Source organism: Dermacentor silvarum, chromosome 9, assembly GCF_013339745.2.
Source record: "Dermacentor silvarum isolate Dsil-2018 chromosome 9, BIME_Dsil_1.4, whole genome shotgun sequence".
In the NCBI taxonomy this organism is placed as follows: domain Eukaryota; kingdom Metazoa; phylum Arthropoda; class Arachnida; order Ixodida; family Ixodidae; genus Dermacentor; species Dermacentor silvarum.
The window spans coordinates 137,411,519-137,424,616 of NC_051162.1; the positions used below are offsets into that span (position 1 = coordinate 137,411,519).

Consider the following 13,098-nt stretch of genomic DNA (forward strand, 5'->3'; position numbering starts at 1 on the left):
ATGTACGAATTAACCGCCAATGCCAGTTTAGTGGCTACTTAGCGGCCGGAAAAGAACTACGTATAGGCGGCTGACCCTCGCAAGCTTTCGCTCGCACATACAGCGTACGGCGCGCGGCGACGATATTGCCATGTTTGGACTTCATACGAAAACTCAAAGCGACGTCCACGGTGACGGCAGAAATGTGCTTTGCAATAAGATGTGCTTCTGCGCAGTTACTATTTGAATTGGATTTGATGGCGACAGCGAATTTGCACCCCCTACCGCCGGCTTCGCGTTACCGGGAGCTAATCTTGAAGGCTATGCTTTTGTGTGCGGCAATCGGCAACAGCTGCATGAGCAGGAAATACGTCATGGTGGCCACGTTTTAAGTTCACTATCGCTGGCGGCTGTCGTCCGGGCATCGCAACTCGAGAATCGAACGTCTGCACACTTGAGATTTTGCCGCTTTTGTGCCTGTGCATGTAGATAAGAAACAAAATAGTATGCACTAACCATTTGGTGAGCAATGAGCGACTGCGGCTTAAGTGGTCAGCCAATACATGAGGTTCAATGGGGGCTGGGTGGGGGAATCTTCGCGACTACGTTTAAACCGCAATTACACATTAAGTGGGTACGTATTAACGAGGTTTGACTGTATCTAGGTTTAGAATTTTAACTGAAGAGAGGAAGGCTGATACTGTTGGGCTTACATTCAGTGTTGTGCATGTTCATTTGTTTGTTCTTTCTTAAAGAAGCTGTAGAACACTCTTTAAGGCTGCCATTTTTGCTCTAGACCTTTTCTGAGCACATCAAACAACTAAAACCGATAGTAATTATTGTAAATAATGCTCACAAGCCCAAGTAATCGCTCACAGAAACTTCAAAATACATGCGAAATGAGAGTAACCATCGTCTTGAACTTTCACAGCCCTGGATGCCTCATTTCACTCTCCTACGGCATCTAATGTGGCGACATAGCATTGATGTTACGTAAAGGAAGTTGATACACCATGGTTGTCAAGCCTGCTGATGGCGTTCCTATGGTCTCCGTGATAGAGTGCTGTGCTGGGCGATCCCAGAGGCCATGGTGTCACTTCTATGGTTGCAACAGCTTCCACAAGGCAGTCATTGGCACAGAATGTGCTTGACAGGTTTACGCATCATTCCCATTGTTGCAACACCTTGCTCGTGGCTGTGTGATAATTAGGGGATACTTAGAATGGCTGTAAAGCATGATGCCAGATTTTTTTTTTTTCCTCCCAGTACTCAAAATATTGTGTGAACACGAATCACGCATTACATTTTTAACCAATGATCACAGTTCCACACATCGACGTCAGATCTGTCACACGAAGTGCAGGAGATGGCTGCATCGTGATGCTCCTATCAGTGCGGCCCTACAAGCTTTCTCAGGGGCATTGCAGGGCCCCTTTAATGTTTTGCAAACTTTCCAAACACATTCCTCTCCTGTTGATTTATGCTTGCAGTTGTTAAAATATTGTTGGTAAATCTAATATGTTTCGTGTCAAGTTTACACTGGCATTTCATCCATCAACCTCTCAGCATTTCATTTGCTTTATTAGTACTTAATGAGCAATTTCTGCACTGTAATATTTTTTTTTCTCCTCTCTCCTAGGAGCCACGTCACCAATCACAAGAGGACCGACACTGACTAGTGACCTTTTATGTGTGACATCTTCTAAAAGGGCCTTAATGCGAAGAATGTTCTCAGCACGCGCTTGAGGGTCCACACGAGAGAAGAGCCTCACAGATATCCAAACTGTGGCTAGCGTTTTGCTGAAGCAACCGACATTGCACATCATCAAATGGTGCAGCTAAGTTGTGACGAATGCTGTCACGTGCGTCTGCCATGTGACAAAAGCTCCACCTTCAAGGCCAGCATCACCCAGCATGTGATGACACTTGAACGAGAGGCCCCACTCCTTCTCGGTGTGTGGCAAGAGAGTCATGCAACACGTTAGCATCAAGATACGTGAGAGAATGGTGCACATTGGCCAGTACCCACTGCACTGTCCGCACTACTGGAAAGGATGCTGGAGCATAGTGAAATCGACAAACCACATCCGTAGTTTCATGGTTGCAGGGAAGACCATAACTGAGCTCCACGTGCTGCAAGTTGTGAAGGAATTGTGACCGCAGAAGAACTATGACTGAACGAGTGGCACAAAGAAAAGGTTGACAAGTTGATCAACATGTAAAAGAAAAAGGTGCAGGTGGAGCGAGTGTACCTCACAATAAATATGTGGAATTTCCAACACTGAGGGAGGACACCTGGTGTGGGTGACAAGCCAAGGACTGTGACAGGAAGAGCACCAGTGTGAATAATTTATGAGCAACTTGTTAATATATTGCAATATTAAGAAATTATAGGGAGAAAATAGCATTAAACCAAGGCACAGAATGAGAAGACACAGCGGTGTATGCTGAACTTCAATATAGCAAGAAAATAAACAATTGCACAGATAAATGCAAAATACAGATCGGAAAACCTTGAGATATCCCAGCCAAAAACAATAGCACGTCAACTATAGGCATGTGCCAGAGGCATGTGCCCATGCAACTGCTGCTTCAGGAAATAGTATGCATTATTAAGATTTGAGGTGGTGAAATTGTTCTGTCACAAGTCATTGCAACGTGATTCATGCTTATGTGTGTGTGCTTGTTCTTTTGTCAAGTGCTCCTGGTGATATTTCTGAATTTTTCATGAATAAAGGTATTGTGTTTCTAAATGTGGAATTTACAGGTTCTTATTAAATGTGGAATATCCAAGAAGACAAAAAAATGACTGTTCCATGAAGCTGTAGTTCTGCTTGTTTGTTTATATTATATACCTTTGAATAAACCTAAAGAAATACTTCATTGGTTAAAGGCTGGAATGAAAATGCTGATCAACACACACTCCTACAGACAATGTTGCAGAATAAAGGTGGTGAAAAATTTGCTCTGATAAGAGACAGCTTTACAGAGTACATCCGATGAAAGAAGGGAACATTGACCGAGAAAATTTCTTAGCTGGTGTTCCTTTTTTATTGTCATGAATCTTCCTGACCAGACGGGATTCTGTCAAAGCCTAGATTTGACAGAGTACATCTCTGTTCACCTGCTTGAACACATCTGCTCCCTGTAAACTTCCTGAAACTTTAGCCATTGCCAGAAACTTTTTTTGGTGCCTATCTGATGCTCTGTTTGCTTCATTGCTTTAGGAGCCAAATGCAGGAACTATCCTGCAATTCTTTGGCAAGGGGTGCAATGATATGTTCTCAGCACAGGACTTGTTGCACTGACGTTGGCATCCCTATCACATGTAGGTGTTCCAGGGAAAGCACTGTTGAACCTTCTGCCTACCGTAACATACTGCAGAAGCACCCACCCCACTTTCACTCAAAATTGGGTTAATCTAGATATGGGTGCTTGTCCAGTCGAAGCAGTAAAAACCAAGATGGCAGCCAACGAAAAACTTCCAGGCAGGGCTACGGTGGCTACAGAATCGAAGAAAGCATGTTTATTTTCAAATGGCAAATGATGGGGTACACTAGCACCTACTCATCGTCACTGAACCCAGCGAACGACCCTTCCAAGTCGGTGCAGAATAGGAGGTCAATGCATTTGTCGCTGGCACTCGCGCGACTTGAACAGACCACGGGCTCTCCAGTGCCTGCAAATCGGTTATGTGAGTGCCCGTCGTCTGCATTATCTTCACCCCCATCGGCCTTTCCCTTTCCACCACAAGGAAGTGAATATCCCCGTCATTGCCCCTAGCGGTCTCATAGTGACCGCAGTGGGGTGAATATTTCGGCTGATGCTGGTGCTTTGGAGGGGGTGGGCGCTTAACATATAATTTTCAGAACTCTGAAGCTTTGGAAACTTACACATGCTTGTGTGAAACTGGCACAAATCGCACAAATCACATGAAGTACTGCAATTTATCTGCTGTGATGTTACATCTTGACTCCTAACAGCTCTCTTGCTCCCGCTCGGCTGCAGTGCAAGGTAATACAGCCGTCTATGCATGCAGTCTATACTGTGTGTAGAGAAACATAAGAAATTGGTGAAATGCTGTAATGGGTAAAAAACAAAGAATCGGGTGCTATGACCTGAGCAAAGCCTTATTAGGCTGGTACCGGTGTACGTATCCTCCACTTCAGTCCACTTTATGACTACAAATACACGTAAATACACTTCTGGTTTCTTTTTAGTGTCCCTTTAACATAGAGATGATTAAAGGGACACTAAAGGAAAATATTAAGTTGAGCTAGATAGATTGAGTATATGTTAAGCTGAGCTAGATAGATTGAGTATTCGTCTAGAAGTGTATCATCGTTTTCTTTGTGCCAATACATATTTTTGTTACGTAGAAAACTGCCACTGAAGGTCCCTCTGCTGCTCCTCAATTCCAATCGCCCGCACCAAACAGGACGAGTTGACGTAGTCACCATGTGAACTTCCTCTCTGCTGCTACCTGTGAATCAGCCACGTCACTTTAGAGTTGCCATAATCCAAAAATAGGTGGCTGCACTCAGATTTTCTATTTCTGTTGTTTTCTCACCTACAAAAGCTCTGTTCTGACTCTGAATAATGAATTCTTCATTACAGATGCCTAATCTTTCAATCTAGCTCAACTTAATGCTTTTCATTAGTGTCCCCTTAAGGTACAGTAAGTGGCAACAGTCTACAGAATGGTGTGTGACAGCAACAATGTCGTACGTGCAGTCATTCTGGTATTTGATAGCCAGAGGAAGAAAATGAAGCTTGGAACATAACAGTCTAGCTGCAAGAGTGACGAATTCAGATACGATGGTTGCAGTAGGCTGAGATGTGCATGATGTTGTAGACACTCAAGGTTGCAAATTCAGCAAACTGCAATATAAGTTGTGAAATGTAATAATACACAGTATGGCTAGGCTATGGTGTCAGCCATCTTCTTTATTCCGAACCCCCTCTACCTTCATCGTCTTCGTTATGACCCTCTCTAACTTCTTCACAATGTCCACCTACACTCCCCTTCCTCTTTGAAGACTCATCCCTTCTGGGATGATACCTGGAGATGTTCCGAATGGTTGCAAACTCGAGCATGTCGTCATCGTTGACATAATCAACTCTCATAAGAACACCTTTTGCATTTCAGTTTGCACCATGCAATACGGTCCCATGTAGTACTTCTACAGTCTGTCTCTGTTGTACATTCTTACTCTCAACAATGCTGGCATTTATAATTGTGATGCTTGCTCTGCTGTCAACTAACGTGCTCCTTTCCATTCCATCAGTAAAAACAGATATGTACAAGACGCTTTCATGCGACAAATAGCTTCTCTTGGTGTCGTCAGGTGGAAGCCGAGGCCCTCTTCATATAGTTTTTTGTCGCATCATCTGACTCTTCATATTGGCGTGAGCCTCTCTGCTCAGTAAGAAAGGACACGGGAGTAGCAGTAGACATCCAGCTTGCAAGCGGACTTCTTTCATCAGCTCGTGTGGCAGCTGGACACCTTGCACCAAGCATCATGGGTTGCCGCTGGGGTCTTGAGTCTTGTAAGTAAAGGTTTCGCGTTCCCTCCAGAAGTTCTTGAACCGTTTTGGGCCCGCTCGCTTGTATTTGCTTCTGATCGAAGGTCTGGACTCAAACCATGAATGGTAAGCGGAACCACGGACGTCTCAGGCAAGGCTGAGTCAGCCAGCTGGAGGGATCTCCTTTTCTCATAAAAATAGCTGAGTACAGATCCAGATGTGTGCTTGAATGCAATAGCTTTGTCCCATAGTAATATCTTGTTCTCGCCAAAAGAGCTGAGAAAACTTTCCTTCCACTCCGTCCATGGCTTGTTCCTGTGAGCATTGACTCACAATTTGTACCAACTCTTGGCTATTCCTGATAGGAATAGTCGCATGTTTTTCACTTTATTTTCATCACTGTGCTAGTAGTTTTCATTGCACGCATATTCATAAAATGTTAGCCAGGACTCGGGACTACAGGACTCTCCATCAAACATGTCTGGCTTCACGTGTTCGAGACTCGGTTTGTTTATTCCTCTTTTGGTCATGTTTACAAGCAAATGCAATAATTCATTTTGCTGTCTGTTCTATTCCTGTTGCACCTCAAGAAACTTAGTGATCAGGTTGACGCTACTGCTGGACGAAGCAAGGGTAGCAGGCTTCGCGAAGTTTCAAATTGAAGTCAACACAAAATTTCATTATCTTGAAGTTACATATTCAGCTTCACCTTTCCTTTCGCAATTAAATCATCTGAAGTGAACTTCGTTTTAGTACTTATATAAGAGACAAATGCGTCGGTGCTCACTGCTTCCAGAAGAGCTTGTTCCTCTTCATCTTGAGGCGTAGCAGCCAAGATTCAGATGCCACCGCGTTGATTTGCTCCGATGATGAAGTCCGCCACATCTTGACTTGAATGTCCACACACAAAGTATGCAGCTGCTCCAGTTTGTAATAATACAGAGTAGGGCTAGGCTATGGTGTCAGCCACTTTCTTTATTCCGACCCCACTGTCACTTCGTCCTCTTCATTATGACCCTAAGTTCTTCACAAAGTCCATGTACATGAAATAAAGAAGACATGGCAATGTGTTGACAGAAGAGCTGTGAAGACACATGCTGCTTTTAACAATGAAGCACGGATGTGATACAAATGAATTCTTCCAATACGTATTGCTCCCTTCTGTCTTTGCTTAGGGCAGTAGCGCACCCAGGATCTCTGCCAGGGGGGGGGGGTTGACAGTTTGCCAATACCATCTAAACAGCACTAATTTCGATTTCTTCACTGGAAATTGTCAAAAAATGCGCTTTTTGCGAGTGTGCAGACGATTTCGCATCTTACATCTTAGTTGCAGTACTCAAATGCGTAAGGAAAGAAAAGGGGTTAAACAAAAGGGGGGGTTAAGTTGGCTTCAGTGGGGGGGTTACAACCCCCGAATCCCCCCCCCCCGTCGGTGCGCCACTGCTTAGGGGCCATCGTGAAGAGGTGTGAGAGAATTCAGATGGGTGAGTGACCTTTTGCATGCGTCAACTTGCACAAACACTTCCCTCTGCAATAAAAACTTGCCAAGCACCTCAGGGTTCACACAGTAGACCAGCTGCATGGGTGTTGAGAGGGCAGACACCACTTTGTCAAGGTCTAACTCGCCGCTGCACTAGGGCAACAGTGACATAAACCGTCACGTGTGTCTATACTGAGACAAGAGATTCCCCCGGATGTCTTGCATCACCAGATACATAGGAATACTACTTGTTGGGCTACAGTTTGTGAGACATAGCTATTAGAAGAGCGGTGCAAATAACCACACATATATATAGGCGAATCTTGGGAGGCCTAATACAACAGTTGGTAGTAGTGCTCATTCTGTCTGCTTCTTATGTGTGTGTTAATTTGCACCCCTGTTTTAATAGCCTCCAAATACACCTATGGACCCCCACCCCCACTGGGAGCCAGGCTGCAAAACAAGAAAGAAGCAAGCTTCTATCTTCTGTTCTTTTTCTGTGAATAAATGTTGATTCTGCCTCCTTTGTATGAGAAGTTCTCTGAATGCAATGTCGACAAGAGACATAAGCAACTTGTGCACAATAGTACACTGTACTGTCCTTATCATGGGAAAGGGTGTTTCGATGGGAGCGACCAGAAAAGTGACATGCATGGTTGTCACGGCCGCAAGCAGATGAGAAATCATGATGTGGTGAGCAGTGAAGGGCACGCATTTACAAAAGAAGAGGGTGGGGTGTCTGCAGCATAGGGTAGAACCGTGAACATGACATGTTCACAGTGGGCATGGGGTCACGATGCTATTTCTCCTGCGCAGCTGTGACAAGGCATGCCTTACCATAGTGTGGAAACAATAGTTGAACCTCCACTTAATGCACGGAGAAAGAATAATTGTTCTTTCTCCTGTGACCTAATGAGCACAGATATATAATGAAGTAAATTCAAATCTTTATCACTGATACCAGCATGTACAACGAATATCTGCTTATAGTGTTCGTGTCAGATATAATGAATGTATATTTTACAGTGAAGCTGTATATCTCTCGTTGGTCGGAAAATTTTGTGGCGTAAACACAAAACGCCATACCCCATACCAGCTGTGCGATAGCTTCGCTGAGCTGGGGGAAAGAGAGAGCTGAGAGAGAGTGAAAGCAGAGTAAAAAATGGCATAGCGGATGCGAGGTGGAGAGGAGGAGTGAGGCATGTGGTAGTGGGACACATAGAGCTGTTGCCGATGCAGATCGCGTTTCCTCCCCACGTTCGCGCCGAATGTGCCTGGTGTCCGTGACTGCAGCCGATGCCTCTGGCGGCGGTTCAGCAGGTTTCGACCAGAGGACACTATTGCTTCTGAAAGACTGAAGCGAGAGCTAGGGAAGCTGAAACCAAGCGTCGCAGAAGAGAACATCCCGATCGAGTTTAGATTGAGGGAAGCCGAGAGTTTGCGTAGGCTAAGAAATGAGGATCCGGAGGCTTGTGAACGTGGCTATATATATATATATATACTTAGTGACATCACCACGCTTTCATATACAGGGTGTTTCAGCAAACACTTTCAAAATTTATTTAAGGTTGCCTGTGGCAGATAGCCCAGTTCTAGTTAATGAGCTGGTCTACTCGAAGAGGCGGACTTTACTTGCACAAAAAATTGAAATGCATAATCGACTAATCAACAAAAATTCACTAATGAAGTTTTTAACTAATTACCTGATGGCCCATATTGCTATTTACAAATTGTAGCCGTGGAGTTCCCAAGGCGGATCCACTTGGAATTAATTCTCAGGATGACACCAGTTTCGAGATAATAATTCTCGAACTTTGCGGAGAAATGCATTGGCGTTGCAGTTAATTTTGTGCTTCAATGCATAAAGCGACGTTTTGTTAAGCAACTGTTTTGTTAAGCAATTTCTCCCTACGGCTCAACTCGATCTACAGTCGACGGAGCAGAACGCACCCCCCTCCCTCTCCGTTGCCTCGCCCCCGTGCCTCGCGCGCGAAAGAACGCGCCCCTCCGGCCTCCCTCACGTGCGCTACATTGAGCCGCGATTGCCGGCTCACCCACAGAACGCTCACCCTCGTAAGCTTTCACTCGCACACACAGTGTACGGCGCGCGGCGGAACCTCACGGCGACGGCGACGACAGAAATTCGCTTGCAATTGGTGTGTCCATGTAATTGCTGTCGCAACAAAATTGCTTTCTTTAGTCACTAAAGTGTAACTTTTTCTTTTAAATGTAAGAAACCTAATCAAAACCAGTGCAGTTGTTGCCGGTCTATTAGTCACTAAAGTGTAACTTTTTCTTTTAAATGTAAGAAACCTAATCAAAACCAGTGCAGTTGTTGCTGGTCTATGAGAAAGAAATTGTGCAGGAACCATCGGCGATGATTGTTAATGCAAGCGAACAGACCGAGCGAACGAAAGAGCGATCTTTTTTCTTGCGCCACAAACGCGCCCTTTCCTCTTGGCGCCTTTGTCCGACCACACTGCTGCTGCTGCCTCTGCGATCTTTCTCTGTCAATCCCACTTCCCCTCTGTGCAACGCGGTTGAGGTGTCCTCTATTGAGAGACAGTTATCGCGTTGCACTTAACCCAACTTTTCACCCCCTTTCCGCAACAATCTCTCCGGCCATGCACCGACCGCCGTCAACCCACAGAACACCCATACAAACCATGAAAGCGGGCGAAAGAAGCAAGTTCCCATGTATTTAGATAGGTGCCCGAATTAAAGCCACAGAACAGTTGGTTCTTTATTCTATGGAACACCAAAGTTCGTTCTTTATTCTATGGAACACCTCTAAAGCATCCTGGGCCGGTATTTTGTAGCGATGCCTTTAATGTCATAATGCCTTTTCGCGCTTATCGCGCTTTGTAAGTGGTCAGAGCGACGGCCCGCTCGCGTTATCAACGTTGATATCGTGAGCGGACCGTCGCTCTGACCACTGACAAAGCGCGATAAGCGCGAAAAGGCATTATGACAAAATAGCGGCCCTGGATGATGGCTTTCTGCAATGACACTAGTGGCATTAGCCACTACCCCATTTCAAAAGGGATATTTGCAACATCCATCCATTTGCACAGCGACGCTCCGTACCTCCCTGGAGAGGCTCCGTGCGCGTGCGCGCGCCCGTGCGTACGCATTGACTCGCGTCAATTGCCCGCGTTATCGCAAAATCTCGGCCTGCCCTGAAGCAGTATGGTTCTTTAATCTAGGGCAGTATGACGAGTTGGGTTGCCTCGCTTGCTTATCAGCATGCCCCCGCGTATCGTGAGGACACCATCCGAGGAGCTCGAGCACAAGATTAGACGTAAGGAAGCAAGACGTGCCCGCATACGTGCCCAGACAGAGGAACAACGTGCTGTTTCGCGTGCAAAGCACGCTGAACTTCAACGCCGCAGGCGCCAGGACGCGGAACTGCGGGAACGCGAGGCCGAGCAAAGACGACAACGCCGACAAGACCCCGCAGTTCGGCAGCTGGAGGCGGCCAAACATCGTGCCCGCCGCAGGGATGCGGCAGTTCGGGAACGCGAGGCCGAGGCAAGGCGGCAGCGCCGACAAGACCCCACAGTTCGGCAGCAGGAAGCGTACGCACACCGCGTACGGCGGGAGGATGCGACAGTGCGGGAACGCGAGGCTGAGGCTAGGCGGCAACGCCGACAGGACCCCACAGTTCGGCAGCAGGAAACTGAGCGTGAAGCCGAGACAAACCGACAGCTGCGCTTGGCACGGCACACAGCACACTTCGAACGACAGATCATCAATAACCCGTTCCAATATGTGTGCGACGTTTGCGATCGTCCTGGTTCTAAAGGCGACTTTTCGCCTATCCGCGTTCCTCACGTGCCTCTGCTCACTGCCGCGTTTCCAACCGAAGACGTGCCTTCCTTTATACTGTCCTCCGCGTGCCGCAGTGCACTGCAAATGGGTACAATTTCTGTGCTTTCTCGAAGTGGCAGTTACGCATGTCCGGCCAGTCGCACAGGGTTTCATGAAGGCAACTTCATGTGCAGGTGAGCTGGTGCGCCACTTTTGTGCAAAGATCCTTACATGTCTGCACCGCATGAACCAGTGCTCTAGCTGTCTGCATAGTGCCGCTTATGTGGTAGCAGTGTTTGTGTTTTAACGCAGATGAACCAGTGCAGACCTAATCGCTCCACGTACGGTATACCGGACATGTACGTCATTAATTTAAATAATCTGCTCAGTTATTTCCAGCTTGCCTGGCCATCCAGTTCATCAGTCATCTACTTTCTCAAATCGCACTTCAAGCAGCACCGGAACTGTATTTATAGTGGCGGGAATTAAGCGACCTGAATGTAATTGTTTTAACATAAGGCCAATTAGTCATGAACTACCCTTCCTTAACATATACTTGATAAGGAAAGCTGCATGAAGATATTAAATATATGAGAGGGTGGATGTTTTGCTGACAGCCGGAAGAGTCTACTGGCAAATGGAGAGTACCTGAGATTAGAATAAGGTAAGTGGGTGCAGATTCTGCTGGGCACCTAAGTGGGCAGTAAGGTGATCAATGCTGCAATCGGTCAGACTGGTCTGTCGGTTGAGGGCTCGCCGAGACCTCCACTTGCCAAGGGTGTTTAAGATCAGCTGTGCGCAATTCACGGACCCATCCGGGTTCCAGCTTTGGTGACCTTATTGCCCCTTTTTTATCTTAGAAGTGCTGCCAAAGTGTACCAAATGACACATTTACACTTACTAATTGTACACGATCTCACTTCCCTTGCTGCCTCACTGACACCATTCAACTGCTGATAGAACTGCTGTTGAAATTTATTTCGAACTACTGTGCAGGCAGAATATTCATTCCCTAAGTGTCGTGTATCGGGATTGTCAACCACATCACAAAAACAGTCACTTGGGTCAACACTCACATTTAAACAAACATAATTGTTTAATTGACCAAGAAAAAAAATTCACCAACGATTACGATACTCCCTTATGAGAAATTTGAGTGCAGCTCTATACGTGTTTTCATTTCGTGATATATTGGTTGGCACAGACAATCTGTCTCGTGCAGCATGTTGCAAATGGAGCAGATTATGGCGCGACTGCCATGGTAATCTGGAGATGGCGAGAGCCAGCGTGTGGGTGACACGTGGGCACGATTCACAGCAGCTGCCGCAGACAGACCTCCCAGACACGCGCTACTCTGGTGCCATTGTCGCCGCACTACGCTTTTCTTTTCATGCTTTCGCCATACCCTCCTCCTCCGTGTTCCGCCTCATGGTTCTGCTGCACCCTCCTCCTCTGCTTTCCTCCTCGCACTTTCTTTGCTATCACCGTCTTTCATCTCCCGCTGCGCTCCGTGTTCACTTTCATCAGTACGCTTGGTTACACCGACGCTCACCGCAGGAATGGGCTCCTAAGAGCTGCGCTCTCAATATTCGCTGAGGATTACAATACTAATACAATGTACGAATTACAATATTACAATACATGCCGTGTTTTCATTTTGCTATTGACTCTTTTCGCGGCGCTCCCGTGGGCACTGCCATGTTTGATCACGTGGTGACATCCATTCCTTGCCTCAGCTGCCTCTTTTGCCTCCGCGTTTACAATGCAAGCGCGTGACGCCGGTGCGGCGCAGCAAACCTCTGTTTTGACGAATATCATAGATGGTGGCTTTGTGCATGACACGAAGCTTTGACCGCAGCTTTAGAGGACATGTAAATGCTTTCAGAGCTCATTACCCCTTGTCCAAACGGCGAAAGCAGCGTATACGTTGCTTGTACTAAAAGCGGAGCTAGAAATGTACTCCAAGCTGTCCAAACTTTCCGCTTATGAATTAAATCAGGATCAGAGTGCTCTTCATTCTTTATTTACCAAACATTTTGAAGCAGCGACTTGTCACGTTTCTAACTCAGTAAAGTTCCTCGGTGCGGCCACTATATGAGTGTTTATTTTCAGCCTAATCACTCGCGGGTGTGCTCTGCTGTGATATATTTGTTCTTGCTGCGCACAAAGCTTGTTCTGTACTTTGCGGTAGCTTGTAGCAAAGACATATTATCTCTAGTCTCTCGCTTACTCTGTGGACCATCACGAAACGTTCAGCTTCAAACATTCGTGTCTTGTCGGTGTAGTCGCCGTCACTCATGCTT

General features: G+C 46.3%; 1 protein-coding gene across 12 annotated transcripts in view; it reads left to right on the top strand.

Annotated features, from left to right (window-relative positions):
• The window catches only part of LOC119464432 (uncharacterized), a 74,154-nt gene that overhangs the window by 18,434 nt on the left and 42,622 nt on the right, over positions 1-13,098 (top strand). For 8 of the 12 annotated variants that reach the window (XM_037725402.2, XM_049656068.1, XM_037725399.2 and 5 more), the window contains one exon: positions 1,619-2,723. The exons of the other annotated variants lie outside the window; for them this stretch is intronic. In XM_037725402.2, coding sequence (XP_037581330.1) covers positions 1,619-1,654 — 36 coding nt within the window. In that variant the 3' untranslated portion in view covers positions 1,655-2,723. Of the gene's footprint in view, positions 1-1,618; positions 2,724-13,098 lie in introns of those variants that run through there. 12 annotated transcript variants of the gene reach the window in all.